This window comes from Entelurus aequoreus, linkage group LG22 (assembly GCF_033978785.1).
Source record: "Entelurus aequoreus isolate RoL-2023_Sb linkage group LG22, RoL_Eaeq_v1.1, whole genome shotgun sequence".
NCBI lineage: Eukaryota > Metazoa > Chordata > Actinopteri > Syngnathiformes > Syngnathidae > Entelurus > Entelurus aequoreus.
This window is the reverse complement of record NC_084752.1, coordinates 41,494,452-41,518,259: the sequence shown is the minus strand read 5'-3', so window position 1 is coordinate 41,518,259 and position 23,808 is coordinate 41,494,452. Positions and strand designations below refer to the sequence as shown.

The 23,808-nt window shown below is 38.7% G+C and overlaps 1 protein-coding gene across 1 annotated transcript in view; it reads right to left on the bottom strand.

The window, feature by feature from the left end:
* LOC133639743 (bifunctional 3'-phosphoadenosine 5'-phosphosulfate synthase 1-like) overlaps window positions 1-23,808 on the bottom strand; it is a 41,078-nt gene that overhangs the window by 11,911 nt on the left and 5,359 nt on the right. The window contains exons 4-5 of the mRNA XM_062033326.1: window positions 15,359-15,564; window positions 6,422-6,557 (exon numbers count right to left, since the gene is read on the bottom strand). Coding sequence (XP_061889310.1) covers window positions 6,422-6,557; window positions 15,359-15,564 — 342 coding nt within the window. The remainder of the gene's footprint in view (window positions 1-6,421; window positions 6,558-15,358; window positions 15,565-23,808) is intronic.

Genomic DNA, 23,808 nt, shown 5'->3' with positions numbered 1-23,808 from the left:
AAAGGGCCAATTTATTTCAGGCCAGAACAAATTGACACAACTATTTTAAATAGCTGCAACATAATGGCACTTTAACTCTAAGTAGATAGGATCTTTGATCCAAGACACAACTTACATTGAACTAAAATGTCATTTTCTTTGTGCTCGACAAAAGAAAAGTATTGAGAATGTCTCCATGTTAAAAAACTTGACTTCTGGCTTGGACATGATGTCTTGTTAGTTGTTATGAGAGTAGCGTATGTGTGTGTGTGGCCCTTTAAGATATGACAGCATGAGAGGTGAGTAACGTCAGTGAGTGAGTGGGCGAGAGAGGTGAGGGAGCGGCGACAGTGAGTGCGTGTAGGTGCTCTAGCTTGGTGGATGGCTGCGTGCAATAAAGTCACAAAGTTGCGACAAACCGCCGGCCTCGTCATTCACCCTCAGCTGTAAAGACCCTCTTCCGGGTAAAGTGAAGGTTGTTAGACCCGAAGTACGACTCTGGAGGAATGTCTCTCCACCGGAGCGCTCCAATAAAACACACTCAGATCTTCAGTTTCTAGCCGATACTACATAAAAATAACGTAAAATAACGCAGTAACGCATCATGCAGTAACGGTAACTGAGTTACTCTATATAAAAAAATAACACGTTAGATTACTAGTTACCGCCGAAACTAACGGCGTTACAGTAACGCGTTACTTAGTAACGCGTTAATCCCAACACCGTTGGTCATATTATTGTTGAAATAAAGCTGGGGGTCAGCTGTGACTGGTCAGCTTGTTACGACGTCATTTCGGCGGTTTTCACAAGCCCGCCTTCGGTAACGTCTTCGCCTACGGTTTTGAAGCAACGTGCACATTAAAAGTGACCGTTGTATTAAAATGATTAGTTTCAGCACCAGCTTTAACGTGAGCGTCGCTACCACTGTTATACACAGGAAAAGATGTGGAAGAGAACTGCAAGTACCGTATTTTTCGGACTATAAGTCTATAATCGGACTATAAATGGGATTTAGCGATTAGGAGTGACAGATTGTTTGGTAAACGTATAGCATGTTCTATATGTTATAGTTATTTGAATGACTCTTACCATAATATGTTACGTTAACATACCAGTTGGTTATTTATGCCTCATATAACGTACACTTATTCAGCCTGTTGTTCACTATTCTTTAGACATTTTAAATTGCCTTTCAAATGTCTATTCTTGCTGTTGGATTTTATCTAATACATTTCCCCAAAAAATGCGACTTATACTCCAGTGCGACTTATACACTACCGTTCAAAAGTTTGGGGTCACATGTAAATGTCCTTATTTTTGAAGGAAAAGCACTGTACTTTTCAATGAAGATAACTTTAAACTAGTCTTAACTTTAAAGAAATACACTCTATACATTGCTAATGTGGTAAATGACTATTCTAGCTGCAAATGTCTGGTTTTTGGTGCAATATCTACATAGGTGTATAGAGGCCCATTTCCAGCAACTATCACTCCAGTGTTCTAATGGTACAATGTGTTTGCTCATTGGCTCAGAAGGCTAATTGATGATTACAAAACCCTTGTGCAATCATGTTCACACACCTGAAAACAGTTTAGCTCGTTACAGAAGCTACAAAACGGACCTTCCTTTGAGCAGATTGAGTTTCTGGAGCATCACATTTGTGGGGTCAATTAAACGCTCAAAATGGCCAGAAAAAGAGAACTTTCATCTGAAACTCGACAGTCTATTCTTGTTCTTAGAAATGAAGGCTATTCCACAAAATTGTTTGGGTGACCCCAAACTTTTGAACGGTAGTGTATATGTTTTTTTCCTTCTTTATTATGCATTTTCGGCCGGTGCGACTTATACTCCGGAGCGACTTATATTCCGAAAAATACGGTAGGTTCTGCCTGCGTGTACCGAAACAAAGATTGGATGACTGACAAGAGGCTCACTCTGTTCATGTATTTACACTGAGAGCGATGCACAGAGTGAGACGTCTTGTATCCAGTTTGAAAGCCAGAGACGAATAAAGAAACCCAGGGACGTAGCACTTTATCCATGACGGCAAATTATTACGTTCATTTTCATTTATCACTCCATGAATTGGTCCCGGCTTACAATTTTATACATTTTTTAATGCCTCTGGACATCAAATTTAATGCTTTTTAATGCTATTTAAGGCCTTAAATTTCGCATAATCCATTGAATACCTTGTAATGCTTTTTAATGACCCACGGAAACCCTAAAGACTTTTGTTCGCTGGGTTTTCTAGTGGCCGCACTGCAAAAACTGAAATCTAAGTAAGATGAAATATCTCAAATAAGGGTGATATTTGCTTATTTTCTGTCTGATAAGATCATTCTTCTCACTAAACATTAAAACAGAATGTTTTACTTGTTTTAAGTGTTTTGCTCCTAAATGATGTCAGTAAGATATTACAGCTTGTTGCTGAGATTTGATGAGCTATATTGAGTAAAACATGCTTGAAACTAGAATATCAACTGTTGCAAAGCTGTGTCATCAACACTCACAAGTAGAAAACTACTTTTTTAAAGTCATCATTTCTTATTTCAAGCATGAAAGAAAAAAATCATGACTTTGACACAATTGTGTCTCATAATTAAAACAGATGACTGCCCAATGCTGTTTTATTTCCAATGAAACAATAGAACATACGTACTCATATAGTAGTACAGTTGGCACAGTACAGTAAACTGACAGTTAATATTTAAACATTTAACATGTGACATTTCTAACTATTTTGAACAGAAATAGTTCATGCACATTCAGATAAATTCTTCAAAATTACAATAATAATACGGGCTGTATATATGCGCACTAATTGACTGAAAGAGCACGCACTTGGCGTGATGATGTCATGTTATCGATGGAAAAATGCATTTTTAGACAATATGATTTGCCTGAGCAGCTAGGAGACCCCGAGAGTAACAAGCGCTTGCCTTGTTGCCTTTCCATTAAGAACAATAAACTAGTTTTTAGTATAAGTTTGCTGGTTTCAAGAAATGTAATGCCGAGTGCATATCATTATGTCAAGATAATGGCACTAGCATTTACTTCATTTAGGAATATTTTTCAAAATATAGAGCAAAAAGGTCTTCTTTTTTTTTTCTACCAAGAAAAGTGCACTTGTTATTAGTGAGAATATACTTATTTTAAGCTATTTTTGAGTTCATTGAAGTTAGCTAATTTTACTTGTTTTGGAAAGTCTTACAAGCCAAATTTTCTTGTTCTATTGGCAGATAATTTTGCTTAGTTCAAATAAAATACCCCTCATTTTTGTATTTTTTTTTCTTGTTTTTGAACACTGCCTTTTTGCAGTGCGTCTCGTTAATTTCTTAGTTGTGAAAGGGTCGGCGAGGGAGTGAAACATGATTTCCCCTGACAATGACAGCATTTCAGTCACATTACGTCGACTTCCGTGACATTCCGCGTTTAACAGTAGATTCCACTTTTATTATTTTTTATTTTAGACCAATTCACAAACCCGCAAAGCTTCTCAAAAGCTTTCATTATTTTTAAATTGTAGTTTTTATTTGCGGAAACAAGTTCAACAGTTAAAAGCTATTGTGTTAGCCATGAATGTAGGTACACAAAAATGTTGGTTCGGTATGTACCTCGGTTTAGAGGTCACGGTTCGGTTCATTTTCCGTACGGTAAGGAAACAACAAAATATAAATTTTTAGGTTATTGATTTACCAAATTTGCAAAATCTTCCACCAAAAATATTTTCTTAGTGTAATATTTGATGTGAAGTAATGGGAACCTTGGATAGGTCAATAATTCATAATAACATTGATTTTGATTCAATATTATGTTTTGAGCAATGACAGTTTGAAAGAAAAAAAAACAGCTTTGTTTTATTAGTCAACATTGCAACTTTTTCTAAATGACATTTAACCTGTAAGCTTTTTTATTTCACTTTTGTTATGTTTTTGTTTATTTGAATAGTATTTTTAGAATGTGCCGTGGGCCTTTAAAACATTAGCTGTGGGCCGCAAATGGCCTCCGGGGCACACTTTTGACACCCCTGCTATAGATAACAAAAAATTAAATGTGATAAATCTATGGATAAAAAGCAGAGCCTGGCGACGCATGCGCGTTTATCATAACTCTCTCTCTCTCTCTCTGTCTCTGCCCCTCCCTCACCAATGCTGCGGTTTGTTTTGTTTTTAACCCCTTCTTAACCCTGAACGTACATTGAAAATACACGCAACCCTAACTCAAAATGCCGGACATTTGAGGCATTTAAGAAACTCCGCCCTGACAGCTCCGCAAAAGAGGACATGTCCGGTGAAAAGAGGACGTATGGTCAGTCTATCCTAGCCCGTTAGCTGCTAGCATGCCGTGTGTTGTGCCTCGGTGTGCATTGTCTACACAACGTGCGTTACGCTACTTAATATGTCCGTGTGGAAACTCGTTCGGTACACCTCCGAACCGAACCGGAACCCCCGTACCGAAACGGTTCAATACAAATACACGTACCGTTACACCCCTACATGAATGCTAAGTTATAAAATAGCTAAAAGGTCAACAATGTTGTTTTGTGAGCCAGGGAGATGAAAAAGAGCTTCCTTGTCCAATTATATACACCTTTTGATAGAAGTTTTCTTAAGAGCAGGTGCGCCACGAGCCCAGACAGCAGCATGTTTTCAAGATGTGTTAAAAGCAATCGTCCCAGATGATAAATATCGTAGACGTCACACTGAAATCACTACACAACAAATGTTCTGATGGTGGGACGCCGTGGCGTGTGAAAGAAAACAACTTCTCAGCTTTCTTCCTGGACTTGTCATGGCAGTTGTGGCAACTTAGCTAGATCTCTGCTATTTAGTTTAGTTGGGTGTCTCCCAAGAGGTTCTGGGTGATATGGCTGAAAACCGTATCATGATGAGCTTTTGTATATTGGTCAATAATAGAGATGTCCGATAATATCGGTCTACCGATATTATCGGCCGATAAATGCGTTAAAATGTAATATCGGAAATTATCGGTATCGGTTTTTTTATTATCAGTATCGTTTTTTTGTTGTTTTTGTTTTGTTTTTTTATTAAATCCACATAAAAAACACAAGATACACTTACAATTAGTGCACCAACCCACCCCATTTACACTCTGTTATTAATATTCTGCTTCCTACATTATATATCAATATATATCAATACAGTCTGCAAGGGATACAGTCCGTAAGCACACATGATTGTGCGTGCTGCTGCTCCACTAATAGTACTAACCTTTAACAGTTAATTTTACTAATTTTCATTAATTACTAGTTTCTATGTAACTGTTTTTATATTGTTTTACTTTCTTTTTTATTCAAGAAAATGTTTTTAATTTATTTATCTTATTTTATTTGATTCCTTTTTTAAAAAATTTACCTTATCTTCACCATACCTGGTTGTCCAAATTAGGCATAATAATGTGTTAATTCCACGACTGTATATATCGGTTGATATCGGTATCGGTAATTAAAGAGTTGGACAATATCGGCATATCGGATATCGGCAAAAAGCCATTATTGGACATCCCTAGTCAATAATAATAAGGATTGATATTTTTGACGACCTATGGAAAATATGGACCAGGAGAAAAATATATTAAATGTTATAATGGCATCAGCTATCAAGGCCGAAATAAATGGAAATGTCAACACAACCATGGAAAACAATCAATGTAAACACAATTCTAAAATCACAATAAACACTTAAGACCCTCTTTAAATAAGGTGCAAAATAGAGGAATATGGATGAAGTGCTTAACACAATGTAACAAAATAGTGCAAAGTGTGAAAATGTAAACTTAAGAAAAACACATTTTGCAGCTTTACTGCCAGGAAGTTAGGTGGTCTGTGTAACATTTATTTGGTCTGTTACTCTTGTTAAAGTATGAAAATTAATTTATAATTATTTAAATATTTTTGGACCAAATTATTATTTTAAAGTAACACATTTTTTTATATTTTATTATTTATTTTATTTATACACTCCTGCACTTTAGTTCCTACGTGTTGTTTCCGTACATCGGAATAGGGAACGGACTAGAGAGAAAAGACGAGCGTGGCGAAGGAGTACTATCCGTTTGAAAATAACAAAACTGCCATACTGTCGACGTGACTTTTCCTGTTTTATCACCAATTTATTTGCTCTCTGCAGACAATCAGCAGCAAGATGGCACAGCCAAATAGGTAGTTGATACTGTTACGCAATTGGCTATTAAGCGTGTCCCTCCAATTGCTCACAGATCACTTCCTGTTTCCTGACCACAAGTGCCTATGTTAATGCAACCAACCATGCTTCATTCTTTCTGGTTTCTTCTGACCAAACCAAAATGTGTATACTGTATATCGAACATTTAATCAAACATGTATTATTTATGTGGATTGAGTATCTATCACGATATATATTGATATCGTTTTATCGGTCCAGCCCTATTCCGACATACCTGCGTTCTTTTCTTTAAACTTCTGCTTGAGCTCGCTGGGCGTCAGTCGGTACTGGTCCAGCCCGTCGTTCCAGTAGATCCGGTCCAGCCCCTCCAGGTGTCCGCCGACTAGCCAGTCGCCGCTTTCCATCCCCATCTGAAATACAGTATAGGCGCCACATCAGGGCAGTGGACGCTGCATTCTAACATAATCCAGACACGGGACAACCGTTAAAAAGCTGCGCGGAGCTGGAGAGGCGCCAAGCTTGAGGTCTAATAAAGTCCAGACTTATCAGGTCCAAGGCACCGGGCACACTCTTGTTTAAATCAAATTCTCTGGTGTCGTTAAATAGTCGATGGCTATTTTAAACTAAATGGATCCACACACAAAAAAAAAAAAACACTTTGAAGAGATTTCTCCCCATTAAATGTCGTCTAGGAGGCAGGCAGGATTGTGGCAGAGAGTCTATCATTCGGAAAATTGGTAGTAGACCCTCAGACTGAACTGGACTTGTATGGGAAGTAGGGGTGGAACGGTACACACACATTTCAGTTCGGTACGTACCTCGGTTTAGAGGTCACGGTTCGGTTCATTTTCGGTACAGTAAGAAAACAACAAAATATACATTTTTTTGGTTATTTATTTACCAAATTTGTAAACAATGGCTTTATCCTTTTAACATTGGGAACACTATAATAATAATTCTGCCCACGTTAATCAACATTAAACTGCCTCAAGTTGTTGCTCAGATTAAATACAATGACAAAACTTTTCTTCTACATATAAAAAGTGCAACATTAAACAGTTTCAAGTCAACTCATCATGCTTAATTTATTACAGCATTTGATTTTTATTATGTAAATGTTATATTTGTATCAACATGTGATAGCAGGGACCCTGCCATTCAAAACTGGGCTGCTGCATTACCAATGATTAATGCAGCGTTTCTCAAAGTGTGGGGAATAGAGACATGACAGGTGGGGCGCGAGGAACGGGAGGAAATTTCACTTTTATTTTTTTTATTTTTTTATTATTATATTCTTTGATTTTTTTTTTACTATGCTTTCATTTTCTATACACACTGGAAATCACTTTGTGATTCTGTCTGTGAAATCCGCTATATAGATAAATGTAAATTACTTATTTTTCCTGTAGGCTTTACATTTCTAGGTAGGAGCGAAAGTTTGACAGACAGCAACACAGTAACTAATGGGGGCGGGGCTAAGCGGAAGCTTTGTGAATGGCGAGTCACTGTGCGAGGATTTGCTGTTTTGCAAATACATAAAAAATAGAGCCACTGCTGATGAGCTGTTCAAGATAATGGACAGTTTCCTCAAAGAACACGACCTTAAATGGGAAAACTGTGTGGGCTTTTGCTCTGATGGCGCGCATGGCAAAGTCATGAAACGGGCTGCAGGCTCTAATAAAGAGGGTTGCGCAAAATGCGCATTGGACACAATGTGTCATTCACCGGGAAACACTCGCGTCAAGGCAGCTCAGCCCCGAATTCAATGAGGTTTTAACAGTGGCAGTGTCAAGCCTGCAACCCCCATTTGAAAAGCTGTGCAGTGCAAAACAGGCTCATTGCAGCCACTAATGCTGGAGTACTGTAAAACTCATGTTCACTTGCCCTGTCCTCCTTTTTTTGGCAAAGATCGCAAAGTGGCACTTTTATTTTCATTTATTATTGAACTTGATGCAAGTTATTTGATTTATTATTGAACCTGATGCAAATTAACACTTTTATTTGATTTATTATTGAACTTGATGCAAGTTATAACACTTTTTTTGATTTATTATTGAACTTGATGCAAGTTATAACACTTTTGTTTTATTTATTATTAACTTGATGCAAGTTATAACACTTTTGTTTTATTTATTATTGAACTTGATGCAAGTTATTTGATTTATTATTTAACTTGATGCAAGTTATAACACTTTTGTTTTATTTATTATTGAACTTGATGCAAGTTATTTGATTTATTATTTAACTTGATGCAAGTTATAACACTTTTATTTGATTTATTATTGAACTTGATGCAAGTTATAACACTTTTTTTGATTTATTATTGAACTTGATGCAAGTTATAACACTTTTGTTTTATTTATTATTGAATTGATGCAAGTTATTTTATTTGATATTGAACTTGATGCAAGTTATACCACAGCTGCACAGTTATTTTATTTATTATTGAACTTGATTTTATTTTATGTCATTGAGTTTGAATGTATAAAACTTGATGTTACTTGATGTTCGATAAATTTGAAAATGTTAAGCTTGGCATTAGCGTTCTGTTGGGGCGATGGGGGCAGGTGGGGCTTGAAAACTCCCCCTTGTCCAAAGTGGGGGATGACAAAAAAAGTTTGAGAACCACTGGATTCATGTAACTATAGCTGAAAAAAATAGTACAATAGCAATAGGAGAGACTATTCATCCCTGAACACCATGGAGTTCATGTAGGCTTAATGATGCACTTACATTATTATATCAACTATCAGAGACAGAAACTCTTCATTTAACATAATGTCCTTTTTTGCTGCTTCAACACAGCTCAATCAACACAGAAAAAGGTAAAGTGAAATAACAGACAGACAGGGCTTTGCTGTCCATAACACACACACGCACACACAGCAAAATGAGCTAACGTTACGCTAAACGCTAATTAGCCTTCACCTCAAGCGAGCTGAGCTGCCTTTTATATTTCTAGAAGGTCAACGGGCTCATAGTGATGTTACTAGTACCGTAATTTCCGGACTATAAGCCGCTACTTTTTCCCCTCGTTCTGGTCCCTGCGGCTTATACAAGGGTGCGGCTTATTTACGGCCTGTTCTTCTCCGACACCGACGAAGAGGATTTCGGTGGTTTTAGTACGCAGGAGGAAGACGATGACACAATGATTAAAGACTGACTTTTCATATACCGGTAGGCTGGTTATTTTGATAACGTACAGGCGAGCATTTTGTATTACTTTGCACCGTCGTATTATTTGTACTCTGCACGAATGCTGTTCGCCGTGTCAAAGATGTGAAAGTTTGATTGAATGATTGAAAGATTTATTGTTAATAAATGGGTCAAAATAGTCATCTCTGTCCCGACAATCCCCTCCGTGGTAGCAGGAACCCCTATATACTACGCTAATTACACATCAAAACCCTGCGGCTTATAGTCGGGTGCGGCTTATATATGGAGCAGTCTGTATTTTCCCCTAAATTTAGCTGGTGCGGCTTATAGTCAGGTGCGGCTTATAGTCCGGAAATTACGGTAGTTGACTGGGAGGTGTTTATTTTCATTTGGGGAGAGTCCGCAGCCTGATGATTACCTGCTAAACGCTAAGCACTGACTACATGCGCTCTGAATACGCACTGCTGATTGGCTGTTACCGCTCTGAATACGCACTGCTGATTGGCTGTTACCGCTCTGTTTGTAGCCAATCAGATGGTTGTGTGGGTGGGACAATGCTGGGTGCTGTGTAGAGGACTGACAGAGGCAGAAGGAAGCGGAGGCGGCTACCTAATATGTCCGTGTGGAAACTCGTTCGGTACACCTCCGAACCGAATCGGAACCCCCGTACCGAAACGGTTCAATACAAATACACGTACCGTTACACCCCTAATGGGAAGTACCTTCTATAAGGTGAAAGGAAGAAATCAAAGCCCAAAGGCTTCCTTTATTTGAGCATATTTTCATAGTTGAAGATTGTGCCTGTGTGACATTATTAGTTACTTTGTTTCCCCGCACACTAATTAGCGATTCACGAAAGCCGAGTAACATCCTTATCCTGTGCAGAGATTGACGGCTCTGTTTATTTTGGAGAGGGGGGCTGGGGGGGGGGCGGTCTGCGAGCATGAAGGAGTGTGCACGCGTGCTCTGTTGATTCAACGCACGGCCCGGGGCGGGTTTCAACACGTGGAGGGCTTAGGCAAATAAACAAGCGCCGCGCCGAGGTTTCCGAGGAAGAGGGCTCCTGTCTGACTGGCCAACAGGTAAACAGGAAAGTGGATTCAAGTCAATGTAATACGGGGCAGCTTGTTCTTAACAGGAATGAAAAGTTTGAGGTGTGTTGAGAGACGCGGGTTAAGAGCACACAATTATTACTGAGTGACACTTTAATGACAGCAAAGCTTTGCACACACGCTCAGGTGTGGCTAAAGAGGCTTCCGAGGACAACCGCACGCCTATTTGAAGTCCGCCATGCTCGGGCATGGATCATAGTGTGAGTATACCCAAAATATAACACCTTATAAGCCAGACTGGACACAAACCGCATCAAAACTCGACCACGCCCGCCTGTGTTCAGTCTTTCCATGAGCAAAGTGAAGAGGCCACAGTGGATCTGTGTTTTATCAGTGCTGAATCCACACAGGTGCAGTCTGTACTGTTTAAGCCAGTGTTTTTCAACCACTGTGCCGCGGCACACTAGTGTGCCGTGAGATATTGTCTGGTGTGCCGTGGGGAATTATGCAACTTCACCTAATTGATCCCAAAAATATTTTTGGCAAATCAATAATTAGAATCTGCCAATAATGTGCCGTTGCTTAGTGTCTGTGCTGTGTAAAACTCGGCAGGGTAACCACGTAATACTCCATGTCAGTAGGTGGCAGCATTGCTTTGTAAAAGTCGGAATGTGTCGGGTGAGACGAGGATGGTTTGTCGTGATCCCGATATGCAGACCACAGTGGGAGGCAGGGTGCAGGTAAAAAGGGTATGTAATGCTTAAACCCGAAATGAACGAAAGGAAAAGGCTATGCAAAACAAAAGTCAAACTGAACTGGCTACAAAGTAAACAGAGACAGAATGCTGGACGACAGCAAAAACTTACGGTGTCCACAAAGTACATCCGCACGTGACATGAAAATCAACAATGGCCACACAAAGAAGGATAGCAACAACGTAAATAGCCTTGCTTGCTAACACAAAGCAGGTGCGCGGAATAGCGCTCAAAGGAAGACATGAAGCCACTACAGGAAAACACTAACAAAACAGGAAGGGCCACCAAAAGAAGTAAAGCACTACACACAGGAAGACACCAACACACTCAAAATAAGACACGACGACTTGGTGGAGTTAATTTTTTAAAGTTTTCTGCTGGTGGTGTGCCTCCGGATTTTTTTTATGACAAAAATGTGCCTTGCCTCAAAAAAGGTTGAAAAACTCTGCTTTAAGCGTTTGGATTTATGGCGTCTTTAGGTGCTAGAGAAAAGGTGTCGTTTAACAGCACATTTGCTCGTGCAAAGAGTGAGTGAAGGTGTTAAACTGGGCCCCTTTTAAACCGAGTCCAGCCTGCGAGTTATCCTGTTGTGTCTGTTTAATTGATCAGCACCACCTGTGTTGCTACGGCAACGTCCACACAAACATGGCTTTTGTTGATTTAAAAAAAACATATTTATTGCAAACCCTTTTGTCTCCGAAGAAGAGTCTTTTTCACTGCCTATAAAACCCATCTTGTTCCACCCTTTTGTATACCTACTAGGGGTGTAACGGTACACAAAAATGTTGGTTCGGTACGTACCTCGGTTTAGACGTCACTAGGGATGTCCGATAATGGCTTTTTGCCGATATTCCGATATTGTCCAACTCTTTAATTACCGATACCGATATCAACCGATATATACAGTCGTGGAATCAACACATTATTATGCCTAATTTGGACAACCAGGTATGGTGAAGATAAGGTACTTTTAAAAAAAAATTAGTAAAATAAGATAAATAAATTAAAAACATTTTCTTGAATAAAAAAGAAAGTAAAACAATATAAAAACAGTTACATAGAAACTAGTAATTAATGAAAATTTGTAAAATTAACTGTTAAAGGTTAGTACTATTAGTGGAGCAGCAGCACGCACAATCATGTGTGCTTACGGACTGTATCCCTTGCAGACTGTATTGATATATATTGATATATAATGTAGGAAGCAGAATATTAATAACAGAAAGAAACAACCCTTTTGTGTGAATGAGTGTGAATGGGGGAGGTTTTTTGGGTTGGTGCACTAATTGTAAGTGTATCTTGTGTTTTTTATGTTGATTTAATTTTTAAAAAACACAAAAAAAACGATACCGATAATAAAAAAACCGATACCGATAATTTCCGATATTACATTTTAACGCATATATCGGCCGATAATATCGGCAAGCCGATAATATCGGCAGGCCGATATTATCGGACATCTCTTGAGGTCACAGTTCGTTTCATTTTCGGTACAGTAAGAAAACAATAAAATATACATTTTTAGGTTATTTATTCACCAAATTTGCAAAATCTTCCACCAAAAATATTTTTCTTAGTGTAATATTTGATGTGAAGTAATGGGAACCTTGGATAGGTCAATAATTCATAATAACATTGATTTTGATTCAATATTATGTTTTGAGCAATGACAGTTTGAAAGAAAAAAAAAACAGCTTTGTTTTATTAGTCAACATTGCAACTTTTTCTAAATGACATTTAACCTTTAAGCTTTTTTATTTCACTTTTGTTATGTTTTTGTTTATTTTAATAGTATTTTTAAAATGTGCCGTGGGCCTTTAAAACATTAGCTGTGGGCCGCAAATGGCCTCCGGGGCACACTTTTGACACCCCTGCTATAGATAATAAAACATTAAATGTGATAAATCTATGGATAAAAAGCAGAGCCTGGCGACGCATGCGCGTTTATCATAACTCTCTCTCTCTCTCTCTCTCTCTGTCTCTGCCCCTCCCTCACCAATGCTGCTGTTTGTTTTGTTTTTAACCCCTTCTTAACCCTGAACGTACATTGAAAATACACGCAACCCTAACTCAAAATGCCGGACATTTGAGGCATTTAAGAAACTCCGCCCTGACAGCTCCGCAAAAGAGGACATGTCCGGTGAAAAGAGGACGTATGGTCAGTCTATCCTAGCCCGTTAGCTGCTAGCATGCCGTGTGTTGTGCCTCGGTGTGCATTGTTTACACAACGTGCGTTACGCTACTTAATATGTCCGTGTGGAAACTCCTTCGGTACACCTCCGAACCGAACCGGAACCCCCGTACTGAAACGGTTCAATACAAATACACGTACCGTTACACCCCTAATATCTACCTTATTTTCCGCACTACAAGCAATTACTTTTTCCCCAATGCTTTGAACCCTGCGGTTTATAAAACGGTGCGGCTAATTTGCGGATTTTTCTTCGCAAACGGCCGCAATGTTTTTGTATTGAACAAATAGTCTTCATATACGCCGGCAGAGACACTGAATCGGTGTGTTATTGTTTGTGCTAAGGCGCCAGCTTTTGAACGAGTTCGCTCACTGCAGGTGCTGCCGGTTGAAAATGTACTTCATGTTTTTGCTTTAAACCACAAATAAAACCATCCAAAGAGTTTGCTGCTCGAAAGGATTCTTGATCACTTGCAGGACTGTTTGTAAGTTTTACCACATAACTAAAACAATTCATACCTACTAAACAGTCCCATGTGTGATGTCTGTTGGAGTGTATTCATGCATATTTGTACATGCTATCATAATGTAATCAAACCTAGCGTCAGTAGCATATTAATGAATATGCTAACACGTTTGTGTGTCTGTTGATCTTATTAATTTATAATGGCATTCGTTTGTATTGTTTCAGTTTTGCAAATTTACCAAAACTAGGGGTGTAACGGTACGTGTATTAAACCGTTTCGGTTCGGTTCGGAGGTGTACCGAACGAGTTTCCACACAGACATATTAAGTAGCGTAACGCACGTTGTGTAAACAATGCACACCGAGGCACAACACATGGCATGCTAGCAGCTAACGGGCTAGGACAACATGTAAAAGCCAGAGCTGGAAGACCCTCCTGCCTCGTTAAGATCTCCCGTTTGGGAACACTTTGGCTGTGCGATACAACAACGGAGGACGGAGGTTTGCCGACATTGTTCAGCAGCTGCTTCTGACAACACGTCAAACATGCTAACCCATTTGAAGCGTCACCACCGCATTCAAGCAGCCTCTCCTCGGCGAGTCAGGCAGGGCTAAAGCAATAACAAATGTTTTTATAGCAGCAGATTTAAGACCATATTGCATTAGAAGCTAGATTTTGACTCACTTCTATGGTGGAAGAACAATAAGCCCATATATCCTCTTACCTTCAAGTTAGCCAGGCTGGGGGGGAAATAAAAGTTAGTCTGAGGCTGAGTTGACTTGAAACTGTTTAATGTTGCACTTTTTATATGTAGAAGAAAAATTGTGTCATTTTATTTCATCTGAGCAACAACTTGAGGCAGTTTAATGTTGATTAACGTGGACTTAAACAAGTTGAAAAACTTATTGGGGTGTTACCATTTAGTGGTCAATTGTACGGAATATGTACTGTACTGTGCAATCTACTAATAAAAGAATAAATCAATCAAAAAAGCACTTTATATGTAGAAAGATTTTGTTAAGAAACCATTCTGAGCCTTATCTTATTTAGTTTTTATTTGATATATGTTGACCACATGAACCCTGGCAATGGACCCTGTGTGTATATGTATGTTATGCCATTCTTTACACATTTGGTAAATAAATAACCAAAACATTTATATTTTGTTGTTTTCTTACTGTACCGAAAATTAACCGAACCGTGACCTCTAAACCGAGGTATGTACCGAACCGAAATTTTTGTGTACCGTTACACCCCTAACCAAAACGCCAGCGTGGAGTTATTGAGTCTGTTTAGCTGATTGGAGAGCTAACTTCCGCATGATGACTTCTGTTTTGTTTGATCAGCCGTTTTGCTGCAGTGTGACAGGCACCGTTTGGAAACACGTACGGTATGTAAATGACATTTACAAAATATTTTGTAACGGTATACGTGTAGCTGCGTCTTACGGTCCGGTGGGGCTAATATATGTAAAAATATTTATTTTTTCTGAAATTTGGTGCATGCAGCTTGAATCTATAGCCCGGATTATACAATATATTTAATGACTTTAAATTCCTTGGGTTCAGATTATTAGCATCCAGGTACTGACCTTAATGTAAGGATGGTTCTTGCAGGTGGTGCCCCACTGGCGAGCGCAGCGCTCCTCCTTGCGGTGCTCATAGAACTCTGGGTTGCGAAGGATGGCTACCCGCTTGCCCTCGTAGACCAGCGCCACGGCTGTTACGCCGTTCAAGCGCTCTCTATCCTCTGAAGCCAGCGGCAACACTACTGGCACTGACAGCTTGATGACACCACCTAGTAAGGACATAGATTGACGTATGAAACACCTGAAGGTTGGGTGCAGGTGCAACTCCTACCAAGAATGCTTGTTTAGTTAGGCTTTTAGGAAACTGTTGATTCCGAGGCTTCTGGTGCGTCCAGAGGTGGCCCAGATCACCGTGCAGTCTTTGCGTGGACCTTTGTCTGGTCCCAATGTGTCAACCAAGCAGCTGCTTCAAACTAAAACTCCCCCGCGCCAGCGTGGCAGACACAAACTGGACCTTGTTTATTTCCGCAGTAAAGTTAGCGGAGACTTTGTATAGCTATGATCGACGTTGTCTCAGTTTACAGTCGGTCAATCTAGGATTTTACACCAGTGTTTAACCATAGGGCCGCGCAAAAATAGGTTTCTCGGCTGTGGTCTGCATGGGCCACAGCTATACTCAGTTGTAATACACTTTTTCACCACTTGTGGCAGCAATGACGATCTCAAATAAACAAAGTCTGGAGCTAAATCTTTTTCAGCGCAAAAACCAAGACTAAAGTGGCGAAGCTGTATGTTCATTTGCGCTTAAATTGTATTTACACTACCGTTCAAAAGTTTGGGGTCACAATGAAATGTCCTTATTTTTGAAGGAAAAGCACTGTACTTTTCAATGAAGATAACTTTAAACTAGTCTTAACTTTAAAGAAATACACTCTATACATTGCTAATGTGGTAAATGACTATTCTAGCTGCAAATGTCTGGTTTTTGGTGCAATATCTACATAGGTGTATAGAGGCCCATTTCCAGCAACTATCACTCCAGTGTTCTAATGGTACAATGTGTTTGCTCATTGGCTCAGAAGGCTAATTGATCATTAGAAAACCCTTGTGCAATCATGTTCACACATCTGAAAACAGTTTAGCTCGTTACAGAAGCTACAAAACTGACCTTCCTTTGGGCAGATTGAGTTTCTGGAGCATCACATTTGTGGGGTCAATTAAACGCTCAAAATGGCCAGAAAAAGAGAACTTTCATCTGAAACTCGACAGTCTTTTCTTGTTCTTAGAAATGAAGGCTATTCCACAAAATTGTGTGGGTGACCCCAAACTTTTGAACGGTAGTGTATATTTTATTTAACATACCGTATTTTTCGGAGTATAAGTCGCACCTGCCGAAAATGCACAATAAAGAAGGAAAAAACATATATGTCGCATTTTTGGGGGAAATGTATTTGATAAAAGCCAACACCAAGAATAGACATTTGAAAGGCAATTTAAAATGTCTAAAGAATATTGAACAACAGGCTGAATAAGTGTACGTTATATGAGGCATAAATAACCAACTGGTATGTTAACGTAACATATTATGGTAAGAGTCATTCAAATAACTATAACATATAGAACATGCTATACGTTTACCAAACAATCTGTCACTCCTAATCGCTAAATCCCATGAAATCTTATACGTCTAGTCTCTTACGTGAATGAGATCAATAATATTATTTGATAATTTACGGTAATGTGTTAGAAATTTCACACATAAGTCGCTCCTGAGTATAAGTCGCACCCCCGGCCAAACTATGAAAAAAACTGCGACTTATAGTCCGAAAAATATGGTATATATTATTATTATTTAGGGCTGCAACAACTAATCGACTAAAATCGATTATTAAAATAGTTGCCGATTAATTTAGTCATCGATTTGTTGGATCTATGCCATGCGCAGAGTTTTTTTTAATTTTTTTAATACTTTTTTTTTTTTTTTTTTAATACTTTTTTTTTTTTTTTAATTTTTTTAATACTTTTTTTTTAATTTTTTTTAAATAAAACTTTATTTATAAACTGCAACATTTACAAACTGCTGAGAAACAATAATCAAAATAAGTATGGTGCCAGTATGCTGGTTTTTTTTCAATAAAATACTGGATAGGATAGAAATGTAGTTTGTCTTTTTTATCCGATTATTAATCGATTAATCAAAGCAATAATCGACAGATTAATCGATTATCAAATTAATCGTTAGTTGCAGCCCTATTATTATTATTTGTTAATTTAGTAAGAATTATTTCTTTATCTTTGCATTGCCTAAAAGTTTTTGAGTCCTTTCTTTTGCAGCATATTTATTAGCATTTATTTTTGTAATCAGTCTGACCTAAGTATTGATAATAATTGCTGTGATAAACATGGTTTCATAGCATTTGAAGATGTTTATGCTGTTAAACTGTAAGTAGGTGAATACCATTCAAATCATGATTAAGATTACTGATTCATTGTTAATATTTAAGTGGCCTCTGTAGTTGAAAAGTTGGGCACAGAGGTAAAAAAATAAAAAGTGCTGTGAAGCCCTGTTTTAGACCCCTCATTTACATACATGTGTTGGAGAATATCATTCACATGCACAATTGTTCTGAGCTCGGAACTCTTATCTCTGGCTCTTTGTAGTCATTTTTTCCTCCCCCAGTGGCAGCTGTTGTCTAAGCTTGCCAAAATCTGAAAATGATATAAGGTTTATGCTAATTCTTTAAAAAAAAAAAAAAAAATGGTACTGATGTATTTTTTAATAAAACTGCATATGTGCGTAAGAAAAGGTTTGGCACGACAACACACGCAGTTGAAGAATTGGAAAAAAGGTCAAGTTGGGAATTGAAGAAAACAGTATTTTGCACCAGGAATGTCCGTGAAGCTTGATAAGTTGCTGTAATTGCACTCAAAACAAAGTGTGATTCTCTTTTTTTTTTGCCAAAACAAAGTTCAGTACAAACTGTCCTTACTCTTGCAAGACCATCCCACTTTAAAAAAAAACATTAAATCAACTTTTCAGCCACGATGTCTTAACTTTAGCGATGACTGTGCAGGTTGTGGGGTCAGGTCTTTTAGAATCAGGGCCCACTCAATGTTCGAAACCATCAATAATCAGAAGTGCTACTTATGGCAAAGAAAATAGTATACAGCAGGTACGGAAAGTATTCAGACCCCTTTAAATTTTTCGCTCTTTGTTTCATTGCAGCCGAATCATATAGCTCAGGGGTCGGCAACCTTTACCACTCAAAGAGCCATTTTGGCAAGTTTCACAAATTAAAGAAAGTAATGGGAGCCACAAAAAATTTTTTTAAATGAAAAACACCGCATACAAAGCTTAAATGCTTTGTGCTATGTTAACCAGGGGTCTCCGACACACGCACCGGCACGCACTTTAATGTTGAAATTTGATGTTAGTGCAGCCGCAAGTTTTGAATGAATGGTGCTTGATAGCGTCATACTTGCCAACCCTCTCATTTTTCCCGGGAGACTCCCGAATATCAGGGCGTGGTGACACTGCATTTGGCGCCCTCTACAGTCTGCCCTAACAGTGTACCTGCTCGACCACACGTAGATTGCAATTTCAGCTTGCTCACGTAAGTGACAGCAAGGCGTACTAACTCAGCAGCCACACATCTTACACTGACGGTACCAATACCCAGAATCCCATGCAGCCCTAACTCTTCCGCTCAACCAACGCACGGAGAGGGGGTGGGGGGGTTGATGTGTGGGGGGATTTGGTGGTAGCGGGGGTGTATAATGTAGACCGGAAGAGTTAGGGCTGCATGGGATTCTGGGTAATGGTTGTGTTGTGTTTATGTTGTGTTACGGTGGGATGTTCTCCAGAAATGTGTTTTTCATTCTTTTTTGGTGTGGGTTCACAGTGTGGCGCATATTTGTAACGTAACAATGTTAAAGTTGTTTGATACGGCTACCGTCAGTGTAAGCTGTGTGGTTGATGAGTAAGTATGCTTTGCTGTCTCCTGTGTGAGCAAGTAATAACAACATGCAACATGTGGCTGGACTGGCACGCTGTATGTAAATGCTATAGAGGACAATTACTGCAGTGCAATTATGGCACGCCCTTTATTTAGTAATTAGAGTGTAAATAGGATTAATTTTTCCCTGGGAGTAGTCTATGAGAGACACTGAGATCCATAAATCTCCTGGGAAAATCGGGGGGTCGGCATGTATGTAGCTGAGCCGCATCAGAGTGGTCAAGGAGCCGCATGCGGCTCCGGAGCCGCGGGTTGCCGACCCCTGATATAGCTCATTTGATCTATAATTAATGTACACTCAGCACCAATGTTCCCTCTAATTTTTCATGTGTGTGAACAAAGGCAAAAAGTCCCTGAGCATTGAGTGGAGGCCATGTGAGCACCATCAGACGTGCACACTGTGGCTACACCAGCAGCACACCTGTCCCAAACCTGGACTAAATAACAACTTACATCTCCATCCATCCATCCAGTTTCTACCGCGTGTCCCTTTCGGGGTCGCGGGGGGTGCAGGAGCCTATCTCAGCTGCATTCGGGCGGAAGGCGGGGTACACCCTGGACAAGTCCCCACCTCATCGCAGGGCCAACACAGATAGACAGACGACATTCTCTTATTATTATAATCAAACGACAATAGTCATTTCCATTTCTAATATAAGTGTTTAGGCCCACTTGCAATGACAATAACAACAAATAATGTTTTTCATGAACTCTGTACTTGTATTGTTTGTCTGGGTGGAGGTCCTGCTTTGGAAATAATTTGTACCCCTTTCAGACCTGACATTTACCGTAATTTCCGGACTATAAGCCGCACCTGACTATAAGCCGCACCAGCTAAATTTAGGGGAAAATACAGATTGCTCCATATATAAGCCGCACCCGAGTATAAGCCGCAGGGTTTTGATGTGTAATTAGCGTAGTATATAGGGGTTCCTGCTACCACGGAGGGGATTGTCGGGACAGAGATGACTGTTTGGGAACGCAAAGCGTCCCATTTATTAACAATAAATCTTTCAATTATTCAATCAAACTTTCACATCTTTGACATGGCGAACAGCATTCGTGCAGAGTACAAATAATACGACGGTGCAAAGTAATACAAAGTGCTCGCCTGTACGTTATCAAAATAACCAGCCTACCGGTATATGAAAAGTCAGTCTTTAATCATTGTGTCATCGTCTTCCTCCTGCGTACTAAAACCACCGAAATCCTCTTTGTCGGTGTCGGAGAAGAACAGGTCGCAAATAAGCCGCACCCTTGTATAAGCCGCAGGGACCAGAACGAGGGGGAAAAGTAGCGGCTTATAGTCCGGAAATTACGGTAGTTCCCATTAAAACATTCACATGTTGCACAATGAGATGTAAGCAGGGGATCATGTGTACATTCCTGCAACTTCCTGTTTGTAAAAAATACATTTTTATTAGTATTTAATATACTAACAGTATTTCATGATTAATATTTATGAATTAAGATTCCTAATAACTGATGGTAAATCATAAATGATGGTAAATCATAGTGTAACGACCTGGAATGACACTTTATGTGTGGTGTTGGAGTTGTCCGACTTTTGTGTGGCTGTAAACGCATCACTGGCTAAGTGCCATATGTGCATGTGTTGGCGCAAGTGAGAAAGAGCGAGCGGCTGCTGTTGATATAACAAAGTTGCTTTGGTCTGGTTTGGACTGCAGAAAATGACCACTTTTGCTAGATATCATTTTTTTTACTAATGTTTTGGTGATGTGTTTATGGCCGACAATAAAGAGTTTTGCTCAGTAAAGTGATGGATGGAATTCATGTCCTCAAAGCGTCTCGACAGACGTTACAATATTTGAACAATGACGAAAACAGTTTTCTCTGTCGTGTCGAAAATTGTTATGCGCTTATTTTTTGATTTGATTTTGTGCGTGGCATAGATTTGCCGTGCGCAGAGGACGCTTGAGCAGTGCGCAATTGCACAGGCGCGCACCTTAGAGGGAACATTGCTCAGCACCCCTTCTTGACAAAAAAAAAACAAATGTAGAAATTTCTGCAAATCTCTAAAAAAAAAAGAAAAACTGAAATATCACATGGCCATGACTATTCAGACCCTTTGCTGTGACACTCCTAAAAAAGAACCCATAGATCACAGTGGCTGAGCTCCAGAGATGACAGAAAGTTCCACAAAGTCAAACTAACACTGCAGCCCTCCACCAGTTGGGCCCGACGGAACACTCTCCTCAGTGCAAGACATAGGAAAGCCCGCACAGTTTGCCAAAAAAACACATGAAGGACTCCCACACTGTGAGAAATAACATTCTCTGGTCTGATGAGACTAAGATTGAATTTATTGCTGTTAATTCTAAGCAGTATTTGTAGAGGAAAAACAGGCCCAATACAATCCCAGCAGTGAAACATGGTGGTGGCACCATCGTGCTATGGGGGTGTTTTTCAGCTGCAGGGACAGAACGACTGGTTGCAATTGAAGGAAAGATGAATGCGGCCAAGTACAGAGATATCCTGGAAGAAAACCTCTTCCATAGTTCTCTCAGGACATCAGACTAGGCACAAGGTTCACCTTCCAACAAGACAATGACTCTAAGCCAGGGGTCACCAACGCGGTGCCCGCGGGCACCAGGTCGCCCGTAAGGACCAGATGAGTAGCCCGCTGGCCTGTTCTAAAAATAGCTCAAATAGCAGCACTTACCCGTGAGCTGCCTCTATTTTTTAAATTGTATTTATTTACTAGCAAGCTGGTCTCGCTTTGCCCGACATTTTTAATTCTAAGAGAGACAAAACTCAAATAGAATTTGAAAATCCAAGAAAATATTTTAAAGACTTGGTCTTCACTTGTTTAAATAAATTCATGAATTTTTTTACTTTGCTTCTTATAACTTTCAGAAAGACAATTTTAGAGAAAAAATACAACCTTAAAAATGATTTTAGGATTTTTAAACACATACCTTTTTACCTTTTAAATTCATTCCTCTTCTTTCCTGATTCAAGTAAAAAAATTTATTTTTATTGTAAAGAATAATAAATAAATTTTTTAATTTAATTCTTCATTTTAGCTTCTGTTTTGTCGACGAAGAATATTTGTGAAATATTTCTTCAAACTTATTATGATTAAAATTCAAAAAAATTATTCTGGCTAATCTAGAAAATCTGGAGAATCAAATTTAAATCTTATTTCAAAGTCTTTTGAATTTATTTTAAAATTTTTGTTCTGGAAAATCTAGAAGAAATAATGATTTGTCTTTGTTAGAAATATAGCTTGGTCCAATTTGTTATATTTTCTAACAAAGTGTAGATTGGATTTTAACCTATTTAAAACATGTCATCAAAATTCTAAAATTAATCTTAATCAGGAAAAATGACTAATGATGTTCCATATATTCTTTTTTTAAGTTTTTCTCTTCTTTTTTTCGGTTGAATTTTAAAGAGTCGAAATTGAAGATAAACTATGTTTCAAAATTTAATTTTCTTTTTTTTTCCGTGTTTTCTCCTCTTTTAAACCGTTCAAACAAGTGTAAATATCATTAATTATTAATAATAACAGAGTTAAAGGTAAATTGAGCAAATTGGCTATTTCTGACAATTTATTTAAGTGTGTATCAAACTGGTAGCCCTTCGCATTAATCACTACCCAAGAAGTAGCTCTTGCTTTCAAAAAGGTTGGTGACCCCTGATCTAAGCACACAGCTAAAATAAAGAAGTGGCTTCGGAACAACCCTGACCATCCTTGACAGGCCCAGCCACAGCCCTGACCTAATCCCAATTGAGCATCTCTGGAGAGACCTGAAAATGTCTGTCCACCAAGGTTCACAGAACTGGAGAGGATCCCCAAATTCAGGTGTGAAAAACTCAATGCATCAATCCCAAGAAGGTTCATGGCTGTTCCAGCTCAAAAGGGTGCTTTTACTCAATACTGAGCAAATAGCTGAATACTTATGACAGTGTTTCCCACACATTCATTTATTTGTGGCGGCCCGCCACGAAAGAATTACGTCCGCCACAAATTAAAAACTTTTTTTTTTTTTTTTTTGTCCTGTCCAGCTTCTCAGGCAAATTATATAGTTGATGTAGATGCCCATATAGGCTGTTCAGATTTGTAGGATACTTCTCTTGTTGCCTTATTTGTATTTGACCACTACTGTTTTCTGTTTATTTGTTACTGACTGTGGCAGGACACCTCTGCCTCTGTTTCACTTTATGTTGCTGGTAAATAATATGGTTGTAGTAGTAGGCTAAAGTTAAATGATTTAGTATGCACTAATTAAAGGGGCAGAGCTTTAAGAGACATTTTAGCTTTTATATTTTATAAGATATATTTTTTGTAAGAACCACAATTAATACATATATTTCAGTGAATAACTTATTGTTCAAATCTGTATATAAATATGTAAATAAAGTGTTGTAATTATATTGTAAAATGGATGGATGGACGTTTAAAACAAAACTGTTATTAATTAGTAAGTATACATTTTTTAAGCCTTTTTAGAGAAAATCCTATTGTAGTAA